Source organism: Papilio machaon, chromosome 1 (genome assembly GCF_912999745.1).
Source record: "Papilio machaon chromosome 1, ilPapMach1.1, whole genome shotgun sequence".
Taxonomy (NCBI): domain Eukaryota; kingdom Metazoa; phylum Arthropoda; class Insecta; order Lepidoptera; family Papilionidae; genus Papilio; species Papilio machaon.
Window position 1 is genome coordinate 3,768,982 of NC_059986.1, and position 21,607 is coordinate 3,790,588.

Here is a 21,607-nt window from a genome sequence, read left to right on the forward strand (position 1 = left end):
TAACAGCGGCACGAAGGAATGCATGATGTCTACACCGCGCCGTTAGGGACGTACGGAATAAAACACACATGCCCGTGCTCTAATAGAAAACTGGGTCAAGGGCTTTGTATCCCAATTAAAACGCCGCTCTCTAGAAGAGAGAACAGATTTTTTGCCAACACGTCTTATAATCAACTATTCGGTTTCTGAATAGAATTTATTACCCAATCATTTTAATAATTATTATCATCAGCTCATTATACGTCCCCACTGAGGGGCTCGGAGCCTACCCCAAGTTAGGGGTGACTAGGCCATAGTCAACCACGCTGGCCAAGTGCGGGTTGGTTGACTTCACACATATCATTGAATTTCTTCTCAGATATGTGCAGGTTGCATCACGATGTTTTCCTTCACCGTAAGAACGTCGGATAAATGTACATATGTAAATTGAAAATCGAAAAACACATTGGTACGTGGTGGGATTCGAACCCTGGACCTGCAGATTGCAAGTCAAGTGCTTAACCCCTGAGCCACCGACGCTCTTATTTTAATAATTAGTTTATGTGTAATTTCAAATTATCAATATTATACTTGCTTCATCTTCTGTGCTCATGCATAGAATATTTTTGTATTAAAAACTATGTTAATAATATGTGAACTCATTGATGACAAGTTTAAGGTTAATCCCATTTGATCAACAGAGTAAATGTGCTTTTTTCTTGTGAGAATATCACTTTTCTAATTAGGAGAACAATATGATTTCACATCAACTTACTAATAAAGGAAAATAGTAAATACGGTAAATTGCTTGTTTTAAATATTTATTGTTAAGTAATGTTTAAAGTTATTATGCAATATAAGTAGGTACACATAATTTTAAATAATTTTTATGACCATACAAGTGGTTCTATTTCCTTAATATTACTATAACATGTCTTTCGCAAAGTCAATATTTGTAAGGTGTCCTTTACTACTTGGTTTTGAAATAAAATAAACGAATCACATATTCAGTTGTTTATTATCTATACTGTACTCAAAATTGATCCGAAGATCACATCACATAGTAATTTCATAAATAATATTACAATGTCATGTACTTTCTGTGATTGCTCGTGAATAAAAAAACGTTCACAATATTATTAATAATTTGTTCACTGGACCGGTTCACCTTCAGTAGACTGCACCTACTACAACAATACGATACATTACTTACGAGCTTACGACATTACGACATTACGGTACGAGAACGCAAACAACTTACAGTGTACTCGATGACAGACATCATTCATTAGTTCATTACCAATATTGTGTTGCTGTTCATTTTTTTTGTTTATATATTTACAGTTTTACATTTTTTTTTGTGATTTACAAATAAATTCTTGATTATTTTATTAGGTCATCATTATTCCACATGGGTTTATAATAACAGTATTTTATAGTTAAAAATATCACAAAAATGAAATATACTATGTGTAAGACACACGCAACATTAAAAATACAACAAAAGAAAAATATAAATCCACTAGAAACCTTGGGTCTGAAGAGTCCCTTCTAAACAGGAAGGATACTTTCGATGTTTCATTCTTTCACAGCGGCAGTCAATGCCATCATTATAATTATCACACTAATTAATTATAAAAGTAATCGATTGTCTTACAATAAATGCGTCAGATCATAAAATTTTGTTTAAAAAATTAAAAGTCAACAAATAATCGAGTAAACGATAAATTTCAACAAAAATAAAAATGACAACTTATAGTTTTATGAGTCGCTGCCGTATTGATAAAAGCGAACCGTCCCGGGCTCCGCGCGGCGCCTCACCACTACACGACTACACGACTCCTCCCTTCCTTCCTTCCTAACGAGTTTCACTCCGCCTCCGCTATTCTTCTTTTATCGATATGGCATTCCACTTACACGATACGACAATAAATATAACGCGCTTACACATTAATCACTTCTTTAATTCCGACGCTAGGAATTACTTTATAATATATACCTAAAAATATAATCACGGCACAAGTATCCCTCCGACTAAATTACTAACGTAGTGTCACTTTATCAGGATTTAGAATCAAATATGTATTATGTATCTTAAATATTCTCATTATTAATATATCATTATCAAAATATCCACTAAATGGGAGGAATAAATCAAATTATTAATATTTTATTCTAACATTAATCGCATGACTGATCAACAAAAGGATATGGACTAGGAATATTATTAGGCATCGGCTTCCATGCCCCGAGACCGCCTCTCTCTCGCTCGCCGCATTACCGCATACACTGTCGCCTCTGCACGCGACGACGAGGTACATTTCTAAGTAATCTAATACTGTTCACGTCGAAAACAATATAGGCAGCTATTGCACGCTCTCATCTGATCTACAGGTTTGTCGGACTCGTTAGTCGGTCAATATTTTGTGCTTCGATAGACTGGAATCGATCAGAGAAGAATGAGTATCTAGCAAAATCTATGTGGAATAAAAGCCGACGTTTTTTCTATCCTATTTAAGTAGATAAATAGCTTGGAAGTATGCTTTCATCGTTTCATATTGTCCGATAACGTTCACCGTATGTCGAATGTTGGCCACTACCACTCTACGAGTGTCGTGATCTATGCTAACGTGAGAAAACTGGACGACGCGGCACGGCACGGCACGACACGACACGGCGCCGGCGCCGGCGTGTGTTCCCGCAACGGCTGGATCTACACCGCATTCCGATACAATCCCTCTCGCTTTACCTCCTTACAAATAATTCATTCTTACTGAGATATTATACCGACATTCTTAACACGTGGTGTATGACACAACCGCGACGAACAACGAGTGCCGATGGAGAAAGCGGCTACTCTACTGGTGTTTCATTACTGTTCCACTTAATCTAATCTAGTGTAAACCTTGTCATCTATTAAAACAAAATTATAATAACGTATATTAAAATTAAGATAATTCTCACGAAAAATGCTCACTTTAGGAGTGGGGTGATGCCACCGGTGACGAGTGCGGGGGGCACCACCCGCAGAGTACGTCGCGCTTATATACAAGGTTGCGGCACCGAGAGGCGCTCGCACCGACTTTTACAGGAACTCATATCATATCTTAAAAAAAAATAATATACAATAGTAATAAAACATTTGAAACCTCACTAACTACTAGGTGTTTGACGATCTTCATAAAATTATTCAAACGGCTCCGGCGTCTCGAAATCTATTCATATCACAATCGCATGACCGCGCCTGAGAACCATAACCCGCTACATATGTACACACTGTTTCCCGAAGGCCGACCGGGAGCGCTACTCGCCTCGCGAACTGTGTCAGAGGGGCGACCGACATGGACTATGCGGCCTTGGACCGGAACTGGAGAGAGGATCGGGGAGCCGCGACGAGGAATGGACGATGCTTAATGCGGAAGGTGTACGTGGGGGTGAGATGTGGGGTGTGGGTGCGTGGCAGGGATGGGCGAGGTGGGGCTAGAGACGAGGTTAGGGGGGCCGAAGGGCTGGCGGCAGTTGAACGGGGATGTGGTAGTAGCGGCAGGCGGCGCGGCGGCACGTGCCCGCGGCGGCGTCGCGGCACACCACCACGCGGCACCCCACCACCTGCAGCCCGCACCCTGCAACACGCCGCACACACCTCAACTCATGCGCTTGTCGCTGTACCTTCTCATACCGCGTAATACATACATGACACATACATTGCATATCATAAATCTATTATATCAAAATATAAAATATTTATGCTATCTACAATTAAGTATCTAATTACAAATATTTAAAGGACATTAAAACTGGTACAGTAACGTAAAATAAAGTAAAACACGACTAGTTCTAAGTACTACAGGATTAAGATCCACTAACTGAAATTGTATCTACTCAATAAAATGTTATTACAAGTGTAAACATGCATCACTAAAGGAATAGAGGGAATGCTCCTAGTACCTAGTAAAGTAAATAATTGTTACACATTTTAAAATGTTTTTCAAAAATATTTTTATAAGAAGGTTGACTGACATGCTGATTGTTTGAGTTATTTTCTTTAATTTTAATAAGATTTTGGACAAGTAAGAAATACAAATTTCATGTTAAAATACTTAAAACATACCTTCACGAATATGAACAAATCTGCAGGTGGGTCTGGTACATCCTTGTCGATTAAAATCTTGGCACACCGGGAGGGTGTCCAGTAACTGAAATATATAATAAGAAAATTAGTATACAGAAATGGTTATTTTTTTCATTATACAGTCATACAGTTGGTGCCATAACATTTGTGCCTTAATTGCCATACTTTTGTTTGTATAAAATTATTTAAATCAAGTTTATAACACAAAAAACCACCCTGTGTTAAGCTTGTAACGGACGCCATTTTATGGTTCATGTGGTTAATGAATGAAATTAACTTTTAATAACATTTATATCCAACATAACTAGGTGGTGATATTTTAGCTCTTGTGAATTCATGTCAATATGGATTCCAAAGATAAATAAGGCGTTATTTTCCTTTTGGCTATTATTATGGATCCTCTGCATGACTGTTGATATAATCTAAAACTACTTCATAAACTGTCGAGTCCCTTTAATTTTTTTGCATATATTTTTTACCATCAATAGAGAGATTGGTTTTGGATTCTGACGGTTTATGAATGATTGTTATTGGTGTTAACGCTAACTCTATATCATCACTTTATGGACATTCATACGTCTGACACTGAACAATATCTTCATTGCACAGCCTTCTGAAAAATACGCTGACTCAGTTTTTGTAATATCAAAGAGCATGGAGTTCCATAGAATGAACTGTACAGAAGTTATTATTTGACATTGGGTATTAAAATTTTACATATTTGTAATATGTCAATGTTAGGACCAACGATTAGCAAATGCGTGTGTACTTTCTCCATTGCTACAGACTGGTACGAAACAAAATAGGAACACGGAAGGCGAAATTGCACGAAATCAAATCTTGTCGCTGCTTTAATATTACAAGAACTTTACAAGATTCGTTGCACAATATGATTGTAGCTTCCAAGCATTCTTTGATTGGCGCGAGCGCCCCGGCCGGCCTTGTCACTTTTATATTGCAACTTGTCTGCTCTAACAGAATCTTACACGGCTTCGTTCAGAGTATGCGAGCTTGGTCTAGTCTTGGTATTGTATCGAGATCGAGTTCCGCAACCGGGCAGAAGGTGTTAAGGTACGCTGCACTATGCACATAGTAGGTATGAATATATAATATCTAAATGGCATGCAGAACGCTTGAAATATAATCATTATTGCGCAGCCAATCTTATTGAAGCGTGACTATATTTTACAAAAAAGCTAAAGCATGATGCTAGACAAGTTTTACCAGGGCGAGGGCGGTCTATAGGTTCTGTAGCGTCCAAAGTGTACCCATAAATACCAACTGTTGCTATATAAAGCTAAGAGGCTGTGTGGGGAGAGAGAGTTGCGAGTGCGTCGGCTCGGGCGAGCCGTGCGCCGGCGCCGGCGCGGCTCCTCGCACGGGCAGTCAGTCCCAGGAGGGCGAGTCATGCTGTAGGTATGTCGGTAGGTAGGCATGGTTACAATGTAAAAAGACAAATTAAATTTATACCTTTAGCTTACATGACAGTTCTGGACGTGACATGTTAGTGGTAGTACAAACTGCAACATAATGACCATTAGAGTGCGGTTACTGTACGACAAACAAAAGAAAAACCAAGTATATTAATTACGACTACAGTGAGTACTTTCAAATAAGCATCAGAGAGGCCTCGACGAGTCGTAAGCGGGAACGGAAGCCGCCTAGCGAAGCACTTAAGCGTTGCCGCAAAGAAAACTCGAAGTGAATAATTGGTCCGAATACAAAAGCACATTGTAACGTCTTTCGAGTACCAATTATGTCGGTTCCGTTACAAAGACCAACACTTGGAATTTTCTTATTTCACCACCGTTTCAACTACCAAATACGCATGTTAAAAAGTTATTAGACGTTACTTTTTAATTTTCAAAGAAATGAAAATCAAGAGACCCCCTTTATTGCGGTTGATAGTTGACACAAGCGGAAGGTGAATTTCGGAAACATCTGTTAAAAAGTTAACCACAACATGAATAAAGTAAGGTGCAAACTACTTATTATGCTTTTCGAAATGAGAAGTTTATAATATTACAAGCTTTTTATGTATTAAGTCAACTTTTTAACAGGACAAAAATATCGGCTTCGTTAATTTAATTTAATCATCTTCGACCTTTACTGAAACAACAACGTTCTCTGTGTTTATTAGTACAAGTGAAGGGAACATTGCCGTGGAGTCGGGCCATGCAATCTGGAAGCGGTGTTTCAGTATAGGCTCGGAGATCAAAGGAAATCACTTATACTGAGGATATCATAGTAAGCTGATTTTATCTTACCGGGTGTAAGCAAGGCAATACTGTAGAGTGACTTCTTCCACATTTTGAAAGCAAGTATGTCTCGCTATATAAAACTAACAGTCCTCGAGTAAGTTGTAGCATCAACTGTTTGATTTAAACATATAATTGATACAGTTACAGCACAATGACTTTGATGGTCGATGGAATGATTACACCGAAAATTGAACGCCCGACAAGCTCGGGCGCCTGGCTCGGTGCTTTGTCGCAGCCAGAGTTACACAGCGTTACGCGGCCGGCCTCGGCACATCATCACTTATGACACTCATTTATATTACATGGCGTCATTAAATAAAATTAAAACATATTTCTAAACAATTTGCATGACATGAAGACTAAGAATGTGGTTACTTTAGTTAATGTCGTATTCGGCAGATTCGCACAAAGCTTTCGTCACCGAGCCAAGGACCTTTGAAAAGGTCCAGTAAATTTGAAGCTTTTAAATAAAGAAACATTTCGTCAGTTTTGATGCCAAAAATAAATCTTTCTATTTCTACGGAAGCGTAAAAGCAATCTTTTATCTCAAAACAAAATTCAGTTATGATGCATACAAGTGAAGCATAAGTATTTTAGTACGTGGCTATAGTCGAGAAAAAATAAAATGATGTCATGACACATTTAACTTTTTTTGTGTGACAATTATCATATGCGATTCGGAAGAGGTAAGTTCACAACAAAGGTAAGTTTGCAGGTTAACAAAAGGCGTAGTCACCGAGCGCACCTGAAGCCTGCGAAGAATTCGATACATAGATATGCATGTTAAAAGCTTTTAAAACGTTTAAAACCTTGTAAATAGCTGGAAGTCAACTAATCTTTTCTAATTTTAAAAGAAGCGTCAAACTAATTCCTTATAAAAAATACTCGATAAAATGCAAGAAGTAAAGCACGTGTATTTTTATACCGGACAGAAAAGTTAACATAAAATCGAGGAAAATGATGATGCGTGAAACTTTCTATTTGGTTATATTCAGTCGTATCGTCTGAGGAAAACATATAGCGGTAGGTAGTAGCGTGAATTGCAGGCAATTGATTCGAAATACGCGTTTTTTCTCTCGCATCAAAAGCTAGCCGATTAGAACGAGCGCTCTGGAGGCCGGGACCAAGAGGACAGTGGTTTAGAATCGGTGAAAGGAGGTATCGCGTTGAACACAAATCATATAGCGTTAGTAAGCGTCGGGCGGAGTGACGGGGCGGAGTGAGGAGGCGGTCTGCGGAGTTAGAGGCAAGCGGCCGGGAGCGGTGCGCGTGCGCAGTGCGGGGCGAGGCTAAATGCGGCACGCGGCACACGTTACCTGTCCGCGCTCGTCCGTGTACACCACATATGGCGCGTTTGGCGGCGCACAGCCTTTCCATCCCGATATAAAAAGCGACAAAAGATTTGCAATGCGGACGACAGCCGAAGCGGTCATTCGGAAGGCATGTAACAGAAAGCGTTAAAATAAATAAAAAAAAAGATAGTGCGACCGAAAGAAAACGCGGGAACGACTCGCGTCGACACCCACAGCGCTACCGATGAAAAATTCACGCATAGCACACACGAGGAGCCACTAGTATAATGAGAAAAAATACCTGATGAGCCAAACGTATAGGGGTGGTGGATTCTATTCCATGCGAAAATTAGAAGGCGGCGGTGTTAGGTGCGGGCCTGCTGCTGCAAGCCTGGAACCACTAGGTACTGGATCGACACAATGGCCAAGCGCACCCGTGCGGAGCGTCTTCGAGAACAAGCGTGTACGTAGCGGGAGACGGCATCGACGGACCAAGCGCTCAACTCTCAGTACGACGATACTCACGATTAACGACGATCGACAAGAGGTAATAAAAAACGTACAGTCATGCAATTCAAGCGTTATTATTACCGGGATCGTAGATACGAGAAATATACACGCATAAGATAATAACGGTAAGTGAGTAGATAAATACATAATCGAATAGATATAGCGTAAAACTACCGAGACATCCGCGAGGTAGAACACGCCCGCGTCGTCCTTACAGTGATACAATACAAACGTGACAAAACGCCTAGCGCTAACCGCCCCGACAGGCCGGGGCGAGACACTCGCACAAATATGAGTCTCTACGGGGAGACCCCGCGCCCCGCCCCCCGCCCCGCGCGCGCGGCGAGCCGCGCCGCTTATGTCGTCTTCATCTTTTTGTAGGGGTTGACTGCAGCGGCTGCGGCGGCCGCGGCGGCGGCGGCCGCGGGCGGCGCCGGCGGGGGCACCGCGTACATGTACGGCGGCTGGTAGTAACCCGGCATCGGCATGCCCGGCCAGCCCGGCCGCACCATCAGAGGACGCATCAGGCCCGGTACGCCGGCGCGCGCCTTGAGCTGTTGGCTGTACGCCGCCGCGGCGTGCGCCATGGCCGAGTGCTGCGCCGCGAGAGCCAGCGCGGCGGCGTAGTTCTTTTGAGCTACTTCTTTGGCGACAGCGGCGGGGTCGGGTGCGGCGGGCTCGGGCTGCGCGGGCGGACTGGCGGGCTGCGGCGCGGGCAGGGCGGGCGCGGGAGCGGGCGCGGGCGCCACTTGCGGCGAGGGCGTCGGCGCCACGCTCGCCGCGCTCACCGGGGCGGACGATGGCGGCGCGGGGTACTCACATGACACGGGCACGAACGGTTGCTGCAGTTGCATCAGTTGCTGGTACGTGGTCGCCGGCTGGTAGACCGGTACGCCGGCCTTGTCCGCGGCGGGTCGCTTGTACGGCACCACGCCAGGGAATGCCTGCAAACGAGAGATAGTCCATGAGTCGTTTACTTCCAGCTGACCGACCTGGGCTACCGCGTGGTTACGACGATACTTACAAAGTTATCGTAATAGAAGGATCCAACGCTTTTCATGTCCATCTGAAACGAGAAACAAACGGTTGAACGGAAGATTTCGGGCTTGAGGTCGAAGAACGCGAGGCGAGCGTAGCGCGCGCCCAGCGGCGGGGGCGGCCGGAGGGCGCGCGCCGCGGCTTCGCGGGCGGGCAGGAGGGGTGCGCGAAGGGAGCGTGCGGGCGGGAAGGGAGCGGAGGAAAGCGTGCAAAGCTGGCGGTTGTACCGGTGGCGGCTCGTGATCGGCGGGTGCCGGCCGCTTCTTGCCGGGCTCCGAGGTCGCGCTCGCCGTCGGCTGCTGCGCTGCGGCGGCCGTCTACGTGAAGCGAAGCGTCGCAGGACGGGACAGAAACAATAACGATGTAATAGATGCACAGAATACACCTAAAGCTCGGCGTAAGGTGATATTATGCGAAAGATAAAAAAATTAAAAGTAAAGCGTGAGTGCGACGGAAGCGTGGCGCAAGTGTAGGCCGCGGGCGAACCGAACGGAACAGAACAAGCTCTGCGAACATAAGCGGCGTCACGGCGGGCGAGACGAAGCAGAAGAAGAGAAGCGAGAGCGAGGCGAGAGCGTGCAGCCAGGTGGCGTACCGCGCCGCGCGCCTGCGCCTTAAGGTGCGCCTGCAGGTGCAGGGGAGGGTGGAAATAGCGGCAGGGGTCGCGGACGCAGCGGCCCTTGACGGCGTCCATGCACACCGTGACACAGCCGTCCTCGTGTGCAGCCACGGGCGGCGGCGGGTGCGCGAAGCGACACTCGGACTCGGCGCGCTTGCACGCGCCGCGCTGGAACTCCCGGCACACCTGCACCACCACACACGCCTCACACCGAGCCCGCCGCCTTGCCGTTGCCCACGTCCACCCGCTCGCCATCACACATCCCCGACCCTTCGACCCCCTAGCGGCCTCACTTCACGTCCACTTCAGTTCAAACCTCGCGCCTACTGTTTTTCTATGTATTTACATTCTTTGTAACGCATCTTACAAGATGGACTATAAACTATAGCAATTTAGCAATCTTAGTTGTTGAGAATTCAATGATTTCTGGATTGCAACATGGAGCGTAACAATCGTAACAGTAAAAAGTCGATCTCACCGGACGCCGCTTGAAATTAGTTTAATTTACTTTATTTAGAATATTTTACGCATCCGTCGCATGTTTATACGGTTTGATTGACGTTTTGCTTATTGTACAGCAGCAACGTCGGGAATTACACGGTTATCGGATATTAAGCTCGTGACACAGCACTATTGATGCAAATCGATTACTTATATTGTTTTTTTTTGTCATATATTTTTCATAAATTCCAATAAAAGTTTATTAAAAAACAGATTGGGACAGGGAATCGAAATTGCAGTAAGAGTGCGTGCCTTTCTCCGGGAGGGTAAGCGAGTGCTAGTCGCGAAGCGCACGCGGGCGGGCGAGGCCAGGGCGCCCTCGCACCACAACACAGGGGGACAGTTAGGGGCATCTTAGCCAAAATTCGCAAAGGAGACCGACAATTTTTTTAAATGATTTAAAATGGAAACTTAAACTAGGGAGGAAAATGATAGTTACTTGTCGGTCCCCCGCGCACGTGGCAACATCGGAAAGCACTACGCGGGTCAGGGGCGAGATAGAATATCCAATGTAAGGTGTATGAAGGGAGTTGACGTGGCTTACCTCGAGACGGTCAGTGCGCGGCAGCTTCTGCTGCAGCACGGGTTGCTGCATGACGCCGAGGGGCGAGGCGGCCGCGGCGGCAGGGTCGTGGCCCAGCATGGCGGGCACCAGCTGCGGCGCGTAGTACTGCGCATACGTCGATCCCACGCCTGGCACGCCCGACAGATACGGCGACGTCGCCTGCGCAACACAGTAACACTACCTCACTATAATGAATTTCCATTTTATCGTTATTTCTTAACTGTATATTTCATTCCTAATTATTCATTTGCAAGCACGAGTTTCAAAATCACTCTACATAAGCAACCATTACCGGTGACGCCTTGCAATACAGTGTTAATTAATTAAATTGTTAATTTACGTTAGCCAAAATAAGCTGTCACATGCATCTTTAGATTGATTCGAAAAATTAGTTTGGTAAACGAAGCATAACGGTATTTTGTCCGTCTAGCTATCCACCGGCCACCACAACATTACGGATAAAGGATTAAAGGGGGTGGAGAGCGGGAAGGGGCCAATGCGAGTCGAATATATATACTGAGCAAATGCGACGTACAGAGTGATAGACGGGAAGGTGGTGGCGCTCGGTAGCCGGCGGCGCTGCGAGGCGCTCGGCGGCGGTTACCTGCGGAGCGAGCAAGGCGAGGCTGATGGGGTCCAGCGCGGCGAGGTGGCCCGCGGCCGCGCCCGCGCCGCTCACGCCACCCACCTCGACACAAAACCACACAAACACGCTACTCATCGTGCGAGCAAACCGCTCCGCCCCCTCTGCGTCGCTGCGTGTACCATCCGCTCCTCCGTTCACTACTTGCCTTGCGACTCTCTCTATTATTTCCTATTATAGGACGGACATGCGAGTAGCGACACCGAGGTGTGACGGGTCGCGGCCTTAGCGAAAGTGAGAATAGTGAGGAACATGACATTATAGGTGATTAAATTTGCAATACCACTTTACCCAGTACATACAAATGTGAGTAATTTCGGAGAGTAGTCATGCCACTTAAGGTACAAATTATACAAACATGCTTAAGCAAGTGGGGAGCGATCGGCCATCGTTGGCGAAGTTTAAGTTGTGCCTTATCGCCTACTTCTGATTCCTTACATCTCTCGTTACGAAACTTTAAATTAAACTCTGTGCAAGATCAGTTGTATCACTTTAAATAAAGTTGGAAAATTACCATTAACTTTCGACATGTAAGTTCCTAAGATCACTTGGCTATGCAGTTAATTTAGTCCCTAAAGAAAACATCGCCGAGACATGTTAAATTTCAAATGTACTAAATGACAAAGTTGAAGCTGAGACTGCGCGCGGCACAACTTAAACGGGATGCTTTCAAACTCTACGTGTTTTATTAAGTAGAACGCTTAAAGGGTACAGGATAGCAAGTACACCGAAAGCTGCGTGTTGCGTGCACTGGGTACGTACCTAATGAGGACCGATCGCTCAAAGCGTTTGTTTAGAGCGAGACTGAGAGTGAAAGTAAAGCGGCGGTACTAACCACTGCCGGCACCTGGCCGGGCAGCACTTGGCCCGGAGTAAGGCCCATCTGCTGCATGAGGGCGTTCTTCAAAGCGAGGTGGTTCCGCCCGTTGATGAGCAGCTGGTCTTTAAGGTGCTGCGGCGGGTGGAAGTACTTGCAGGGCGGCTTCTCGCGGTTACACCGACCCTGGAAGACATAAAAAATGATCGTTTAGTCACTTCTTAATTAAGGTTAACACCACAAAATGTTTGTTTGGACGACCATAAAATGAAGAAAAGAAAGTAATAAGAAAAAAATACCTAAGGGGTCCGGAATTAGGTATTTCGCATCGCATCGCAGGGCCTATTGGCCTGGTAAGTCGCTATTGAATGTATTCTATTCCCTCAATTTCCAATTTTCGTAGTACATATAGGATAATATAACATATAATTGCAGTAGCGTCGTGGGCTGTACTCGTTCATTTTTGGCGTAAATGAGGCGAGAGATAATTGCCTCACTGAATCGAAACCCTCTGCCGCATCCGTCTATGATGATTTATTTACATCCGCGTAATTAACTGTCGCACTACGTGATGGGAAGGGCTTCGCGGACGTTTTATCGCCGCACGCCGGCGCCTCGGCGTCATATTTTATGTTGTGAGAAAAAACGAAATAATGGTTATAGTATTTTAAAAGAAAATATTTATGTACATAAACTCTATATAAAATACTTTCCGTTCAAGACGGCGACTCGCCCTGATAATGTCCTCCGTAACGCTCCTAAGCTGAGCGGTGATTTATTGACTAACTTTGCTTGTGTAGGCAGGGTTCAATTTTACTGTAACCCGTTCAGATTTTGTGACTGATAAAATTTTTAACAGACGTTTCTTTCCTTTTGTTGATGAATAACCACATTGGCCTAGAAAACCGCCGTTGCATCTTATGTTTAGTTTCAGTTTAAATGAATAATAAGTATATGATGAATGCAATGCAAGACAATTATTATCAGAAATAACAATGGTAAAAAATAACAGCACCACTGAAGTACGTGATGATCACTAACTACTAGCGACAAGAACTTAAAAGTTTTATTCTACTTATAATGTTTTAATACGCATTTGTATTGTTGGTGTATTTTTAGAAGTAATTTTGCATTATTTAGCTATAATAACTAAGTTTACATTATATTTAATTTTAAGATTTTGCCCAGTAGGGTTGCATATAGGCAGGCGGCCGGTCGTAAAAAATTAAGCCAAGTCTTTAAGGTTTATAAAACCTGTGTGCCGACCCCACGTGAGTGGGATAAGGCCAGGGAAATGATAATGATGTTGAATTCAATCGCGGCATGCTCAGCTCTGGTATTTCTTTATTTCCTTAATGATGATTAAGAGATCCATATTTTTCTAGCATAGTATCTTAATTCTTCCAAATTATATAAACAAACAATGGTATCCGGGGCCATGAGTTAGGGCAGCTGTTCAATATTTTCGAAGGTGATAATTGTCGGTTCGGCGCGTTCATCTCGAGCATGACAATCGTTCAATCACTTCGACGCAGACACATGAATGACGGATTGAAATGTCTCATTGAAACATTAAAAGCAAACAGTGTGACGCGAATCTTTCGCAGGCGTATCAGAAGCAGGCTATATGAATTTTGGCTATTATTAAACTTTGGCGATGCGGGCCACTGCTGCTGGGGTGGTCGGTCGCATTTAGATTAACTTGTTACTGGCAGGCATAATGTTAGCCGGACGGTTCCCTTGCTCTAACTAGAGACGAAGTTATTATTTCCTGGTACTTGTAGTCGTCTACTTTATAGTACTCGGTAATCCAAGTTTCGATTCCGAACGAAGCGTTTGAGAAACTCGAATGGGTGATCACGTACTCGAATGGTAACTATGATAACTTGGTCTATCGAAGTCCCATTTGCCAGCATTGGTCTTCGACAATTATTAAGTTTACGGTTCGATGGGAATCAATGAAGTAAAGTGATTTGAAATTCTGTCGCCAAAAGACAGAGCATTAGAGCATAAATGACGCAACGGCGGCGGGTCAGCTCGGCCCACGTGCCGGCCCACTCACACACATTAACTATATTTTCCACGTATTGCTCACGTCTATGATGTCACGTTTAATTATAAACGGATTAAATACACAAATAGAAGTGGTCAGAACACCGCAACAGAAATTATAATGACTTTAAGAATACTAATAACTAAATATTTTTATCTGTTCTAGATCATTCAACAAAATTTACCAATGTGGCAAGTGTCTAGTTTATAAATCATATGCATGAAACTAACAAAACTTTATGATACGCATTACATCACATAAATTGCACGAAATTTATTTTGTTGCACTTGTATTCAACTTTTGTGTGGGTTGAATATCACGATTGAATTAAGTGCCATTAACACTCACTCACAAAACAGGATTTAACAATTATTACGCTTAACAACGAGTACACAGCTACTAAACATATTTAAGATGTTAAATACATAAAAACAATGTTAGTAACCGAATGTAGTAAAATAAAATTTAAACTAACGTCAACCTTCGACGCCTCCGTGGCCTGTGGATTCAGACGAATAGATTTAAACGATATGCTTATTTTAGGAGCGTGCTCATTATTAAAGGTAGGCAAGCACGTTACACTTTGACCGGGTAACTAACGGATATCAGGAGCATGCAGGTACAGCGATTAGCGTGACGGATGCACGCGTCGATATAAATGGCCTCGTCGCCGAGACGGATGGCCGCCCTCTCTCCGTCTCTATTATCACATTAATTGCAAGCCGATCACTTCTGTCCGATCGCTTCTGCATAAATGCAACTGCATCTGTTTTACCTTAATCTATATTAGCTTTACAGTTTACACTCAATTTGCCATTTTTGATGAAAACTCAAATGAAATTTTTTTTCTAACAGCAGTACAGGAGTTATTACAAAGATCACAAAATGGGAAAAAGTAAAAAAATTGCTTTAAAAAATAACTCTTTAATATAGTTTATTCGGTGTATTTTTGTGTAAGGTTTAAATCTGAATATTTGGTGTCTGTTGTCTGAAATTATGTCCTTAAAGCTCTAATAAAACATGTAGGTATAAACGATACTGCATTTCGTTTGAAAAAGTTTAGGAAAGATAGGGAGAAGTTTGCAAATATTGTGGGGAGTCTGGTTGAGTGGTCGCGGGTGGGCAATAACCGGCCAGAACTAATAACATTTTTATGATAGTGCGGAGCAAACTGAGCGCGCTTTCCTAGCCCTTTCCTTTATCATACAACAATGCACACTTGCAGCACAAAAGGGTTTATGTCGGGAGTTCGTTTCTTCCTATAGTCAATTTTATTTTAGAGGACAAAAATGTTGAACCTCGTATGTCGATTACCTTTGAAGAAAGCAAAAACGGCGAAACCAGGTACAAAACGACAGAAGTGAATGTCTCGTCGACTCGAGTTATGCGGAGAGTGCACTCGGCAACTGTAACGCGCATAACGAACGGCTCCCGAGTGCGGCGTGTCCCGCTCGCCATCGTCTACGGCCTGTCATCGCCGCGGCCCCTTCCGACCACCTCCTCTATATCTTATTTTATTCTTTCACCATTTCGCCATCATTTTTTATATCCTCAATTATAATTCATAAGTATGAAATAGGTATGAAGTGCACTATTCAATTCCGTTCATCTACACGTAATGGTTATCAATCGAGCGCGGCGATATTGGATTTGCAGTATTGTGTATGCATGGAAACGTATAAATCAAATAGGATATCCAGAATACGTGTCGAGTGAGGTATGCCGGTCGCTAATCGATCTATCGATCACATCTGATGTATTGGCGACGCGCCGTCGACAGAGTGCGGTCAGCGTAACGCGCGCGCTATGCCGTACTAGACTATTTCACTATTGGCCGACCCCACACGCGCAGCGACAAATCGACACACGAGGAAAACAATGGGCGAATGATTCGATGAATGACACCCTCACGCCGCGCCGCGCCGCACTCCGGACCCACTTGTACGCAACCCCGCGCGTGTGCCGCTGCCAAAAATGTTCGTGATGTCAAACGCGGACAGGAATAGAAGCGACCGGTGAGATGTGCCAACTTCACCTGTATATAAATAAATGTAAAGACTTTGTAGAACGACACATATGCTTGAAATTATTGGAGGCACGTGGCACTTTAAAGGTTTTTAATTTAATCAATTATTGAAAAAGTTGAAAATAAATAAAAATTATTGGCCTTAAAATTGGTTCATAATGGTCAAGAAAACATAACAAATAAAAAAAGGAACATGATCTCGAGCTTATTCCGGATGGCACAAATGATTTTTTTGACAAGCCGGAACGAGGGAAAGGTGAAATCTAATTTGCAAAATTTGCGGCTGGGGCGGGAATTAGGTAAGTAAAGTCAATTCTAAATGTAAGTAGAATTTGAATTTAAAATGATTTATATAAGAGCGGGGGAGTGTCTAATGAGCCGTCACGAGAGAGGGGCTCGTGTTTATGCCTCGCGCTGCCCGCACTTTTTTTCGGCTCCGTCTGTGGCCGGCCTCAGAGCCAATCGCCCCGCTACTGCGATGTTCGCGGCTCGAGCCCTGAGCCGCCTTCGCGCTTTGCTTCCTTTTGCTATTAGTTTGTAAATATTTATTTTCCACGCCGAGAGAATAATACAAGCCGACCGGGCAAAAAACACACTTTTGAAGATGCTTAAACTAAGAATTATTCACTCTGGTGAAGTTTCCAACGAGTTTGCATCGCGGTACCGTAGCTTAACGTTAAAATATGCATTCGTGCGCGGAGTTATCTCGGCCACTTCTGCCGCCGTGCCGCCCGCCGCCGCCGGCCGGTCAGATGTTGTTTATCCCGGCTTGAATATTAGTTGCCCACTTTTAAACGCTAATCTCAAGACGCAAACAATTCGCTGCTATCATACACGGAGGAACTTAAATGTTTCATTTTGCTTTTATGCGGTGCACTCTTAAGCATAATTTACTTTAAGAGTTTAATTTTTTTTAAATGACTTCCGAGAATTTAGCCGGATGTGTTAAAGATATGAGTGGAGTTAAGATGTAATATGCCGAGGTGGATGGTCTGGACGGTGTTTTAGATGAAAATAAAGCGAGGTGTAGCTAGGTGCGGGGGCAGGGGCAGAGGTGGCGAGAGACGGCGACTGCGAGATTAATGCAACGGAAGCAGGCTCGACCTCTTCAGGTGTTTCATTAAATCGCGCGCGGCGCCTTGGCCGCTCGTACGGCCATTATGAAAGCTGCAAGTTTAAGGGCCATTCGCTTTAAGAACGCCCGCGCCACCTTAATGAACCTTGTTACTTATAGGCCCGCGTAAATTGCCTGTTTTGCTAGGGTGCTGACTCGCCAAAGAAAAATCGTCGGGTCAGCGAACACTTGGCACACAAATTTCTTTTGGAATTCTTCTATAGTTGTTCACGCAGTTCTGTGCCAAATATCAGGCGCAAAGTATTCCGTTAAGTATTTTTTTGGTTATCAATTGTTATTAATTTGTATTGTTATTTTTAATTATTTCAAACGTATAGAAAAGTTTTATAACATAAAGTAACAGATCGAATTTAAGAGACACTTTATTGAATTGAGTTGGGATTTAAGGCGGCGCCAGATTAGAAGCTAAATCAATTTGTTCGCATCTTGAAGAGGTCACATGAATGTCGACGGAGTGAGTGGCCAAATAAGCGTCATTAGGGTAAAGTGGAGGAGCTTACAGCACGTTGAGCCGAGCCAGGCCGCTAACGCTAACCGGTTTAGCCAGCCCGATGCAGTAATTAGTGCAAGCAGTTTGACAGAGCGCCTGACGCCTTCCGCCTCACATACTGCTGCTAGCTCGAACCTTCACTCTCACTTCACTCCTTTCAATATTTCTCCTTCCCTGCTGTAGAAGGAGACTTTCTTTAAATTTTCGACAACGGTCAGTTATTATGAACAAAAGTTGTGTTTAGACAAGAACTTCTAGAATGGTAACGGTCGCTGTTTTATCTTCGATTATAGGGACTTTTTTATAGGTGTGAAACCAAACTGAGATACCATAACTACGATCAAAAATAAACATAATTGTAACACGAGCGATATATGAGCTATTAGTTGCCTTTGAAATGAAAAGCTGTTTCTGGGAATATAAACCCAAAATCTCTGTCCGTTTGACACCTGAATTAGAAACTAGTACAATAAGACGAAAAACATAAGACATAAGATATACTGCGAATAGCACAGCTAACTACAAAATAAAGAGCCTTTAGTCGGTACGATAAGAGAAGTTTAAGGGGAGTTTTCGGGTGCGGGTCGGACCGATAAATTGGGCGGCACTTAATTATGATCTCGGGCGGCATCTTGCAGGCGGCTAATGTCCCGGACTCGTTTAATGCGCGAACTTGTAGTCTCGGCTCCGGCGGGCGTGATAAATTTCCATCTGCGCCCCGCGCCGGCCCTCAGGTGCCGTCAGCGCTCGCTGCTTACTCTCACATATCATCACCAAAACTAGACTTATTTCGTATTATTCCTATCATTTTGTTACATTTAACTTACATTAAAAGCTATGCTTACGCTTGTATTAAATTATAGTCACGTTGTATAAAATGAAGTTTCGTTTTGTTGAAATATCTTTATCTACCACAGTTCGCTTTACAGCGGCCATAGTATCAGCTACTAAATCTTACTAATATTAGAAATTCAAATGTTTGGATGGATGGAAGGATGTTTGTTTGAAGGTATCTCCAGAACGTCTCAGCGGATAGACTGATAGAACATATAGACTACTAATTCCGTTAGTTTTTTTAGTTTTATTTTTAATTCCGCGCGGACGGAGTCGCGGGCGTCTGCTTTCAATATAAGCCACGCAATAAAGAATATCAAAGTATCAAAGTACGAAAGTCAGCGCGCGGCAGCGGCTACGCTACACCACACCCTCCATACTCACTAAATCTCGAAAACTTACCAACATGTGCACATTAATCAATTTTCTTAACACAGCCGAGTTATTAACTACAGTGATTTACGACGGAAGACAAAAGTTCGCTTTGCGCTACTCCCCAGTTGCCAGACTTCAATTTTAAACTTACGGTTTCCGACTAATAAGTAACTCCACTCAATTATTTTTAAGCATAAATAGAATAAAATATCCGAGTGAAATAAATCGGCATTCTCGTCCTTAACATACAAGAGTAGACAGATACCACACATTAGCGATAGAATCGGTTTTTCTTTACAAATGAAATAGTTAACAAATCGCACGTTTATGTTTGTATGTACATTAGCAGAGTACATTAATTAAATTGTAAAGAATCTGCAGTGTTTTGACATTTTAGGTCGGATAAAATAAGTCTGTTTCGGCAACATTTGGCATGGAACGCCTGGTCAGTGCGAGGTCAGCGATGAATTGAATTTGCACAGCTGGGTGTGGTGACATTGCGAGCGGCGGGCGGCTGGCGGAGGCTAGTGTTGTCGCGATGTTATTGCATTGTGTTAACGCGAGCGGAGCGGGGCGCGGCGCCGATAGCTATAATTAAAGCGGGAAGGACGCCGGCGAGACGTTACGCCGTCCTAACGACTTTTATGGCGTATGTAACATTGCCGGCACATAAAATAAATGTGCCGCCTCTAGCACCTCTATATAGCATAGTGTTTCCAGATTAATAGGGCCAAATGTTTACTCTCTCACGCTATACGACTATTGCTTTTCACATTATGTGGGCCCATATTGAAAACTGAAAGCCTTTGTGTACGGCAACTCGGAAATTATTAAAGTAAAATGCCGTTGTAACTATTTTGATAAATCTTTAGTGCTTTAATCATCGCATGGTTCCTAACAATGCATGATACAAGCGAACCTAGGGTCAGGCTAATATTAATCCACTTCAATTTGTTGTTGGGCTGGTTCTATTGAGCCTTGATTGAGATACATATTATATATACACTAAAACGAGTTCTTTGTAAAATATTAATACAATGTATTGCTTTCAAAGCAATTGACTTACTGACAAGATGACGCGAGAGCGGCGTGAGGGCGAGTCCACAGTGTAAACGGACGCAGGCGCGGGCTGGCCGCGTCCTCGTCCGGCCCGTCATTTAAATCTTTATACTTCTGTATTAGCTTAGCTTTACGGTAGTGGCGCCCGAGTGCACTTTTATTGAGGATGAAATACCGCAATTGCCACTCCGCGCCAAACCGGGGCCGAAGAGTTTTGTTTATATTAATCGTCCTTCGTCTAATACATACAACATAATTATACACAAAATACAGAATGTGCTCTAATCGATAACAAGAAAACAATAACAAGTGTTTTTTTGTTTAATTACCTTTTCTTCTTGGCCTTTAAGAGTAAATAATATGATGTGACGTTATTTAAAATGTCGAATAACATATATTAATTGTTCAAACAAAATAATATCACACAAAATAAATAGCTATCTGTAACTTCTTAAGAAAACTAACTTCTCAAAACTTCAATAAATGCAGGTAAATCGAGATTCGAGACTATCCTCTAAAAACGGTTTAGCGTGAGTATTTTAGCAATACTAAATACGTATACATTTTTACCAGAGTAAATTCACAATTGATGTCAAATAAGGAATGACAAATTGCGATAGAGAACACGCGCCCACAAAACGCACGATCCGCATAAAAAGGGGGAAATATTCAAAACAATAACCGCTTTTCGTATCTCAATCCCCAAACTGCGGTAATCTTGACAAATGACGGTCCTTGTAGTGTAGTCGGCACTACGGGCCGCATTGACAAAGCCCGAAATAAAGTGACACGGACACATAAATAAGCATATTCGATGTTTTATTGAGTGGAGGAAATGTAAAGGAAATAGTTTCCCGCGTCATTACGCGAAGCATCAATCAAAGAGAACGGTCAAGTAGTAGGGCAGATTTGAAAAACGTTATTGCCTTGTGGCCGTTTGTACTAAGCGACATTACCAGTCATAGCATAGAGCCGATCGATTGACGAATTTGGACTGAAAATGGGTAAAAATAAGAGTAAAAATTAACATATAACATTTCTTAAAAGTTGTTTTAAATACACGCGAACAAAAATGTGCCGCTATTGAGTACTAATATACAGTTTAACCTTAAGTGGGAATTTTCAAAACATTAGCTTTGAAGAATATTAAGTTAGAAGCTCACGGCTTGTAAAATATTCAAAATTAAGATCCATACTCAAAAGTGTAGCTTGAGGGCGTGTAAACGAATTGCGGTCGTGGCCTCAGCAAAGACAGCAAATTATTGAATTTAGTGGAAG

The 21,607-nt window shown here is 43.1% G+C and overlaps 1 protein-coding gene across 11 annotated transcripts in view; it reads right to left on the reverse strand.

The window, feature by feature from the left end:
- Positions 1–978: 978 nt before the first annotated feature.
- Positions 979–21,607, reverse strand: part of LOC106714412 (protein muscleblind) — a 111,963-nt gene continuing 91,334 nt past the window's right edge. For 3 of the 11 annotated variants that reach the window (XM_045686431.1, XM_045686426.1, XM_045686450.1), the window contains 6 exons: positions 12,376–12,543; positions 11,502–11,585; positions 10,877–11,056; positions 9,440–9,529; positions 9,199–9,240; positions 8,531–9,118 (listed from right to left, as the gene is read on the reverse strand). In XM_045686431.1, the coding sequence (XP_045542387.1) occupies positions 8,531–9,118; positions 9,199–9,240; positions 9,440–9,529; positions 10,877–11,056; positions 11,502–11,585; positions 12,376–12,543 (1,152 nt within the window). Of the gene's footprint in view, positions 3,603–4,090; positions 4,176–7,688; positions 7,742–8,530; positions 9,119–9,198; positions 9,241–9,439; positions 9,530–10,876; positions 11,075–11,501; positions 11,586–12,375; positions 12,544–21,607 lie in introns of those variants that run through there. The other 8 variants (XM_014507450.2, XM_014507453.2, XR_001357170.2 and 5 more) reach the window with 8 other exon arrangements.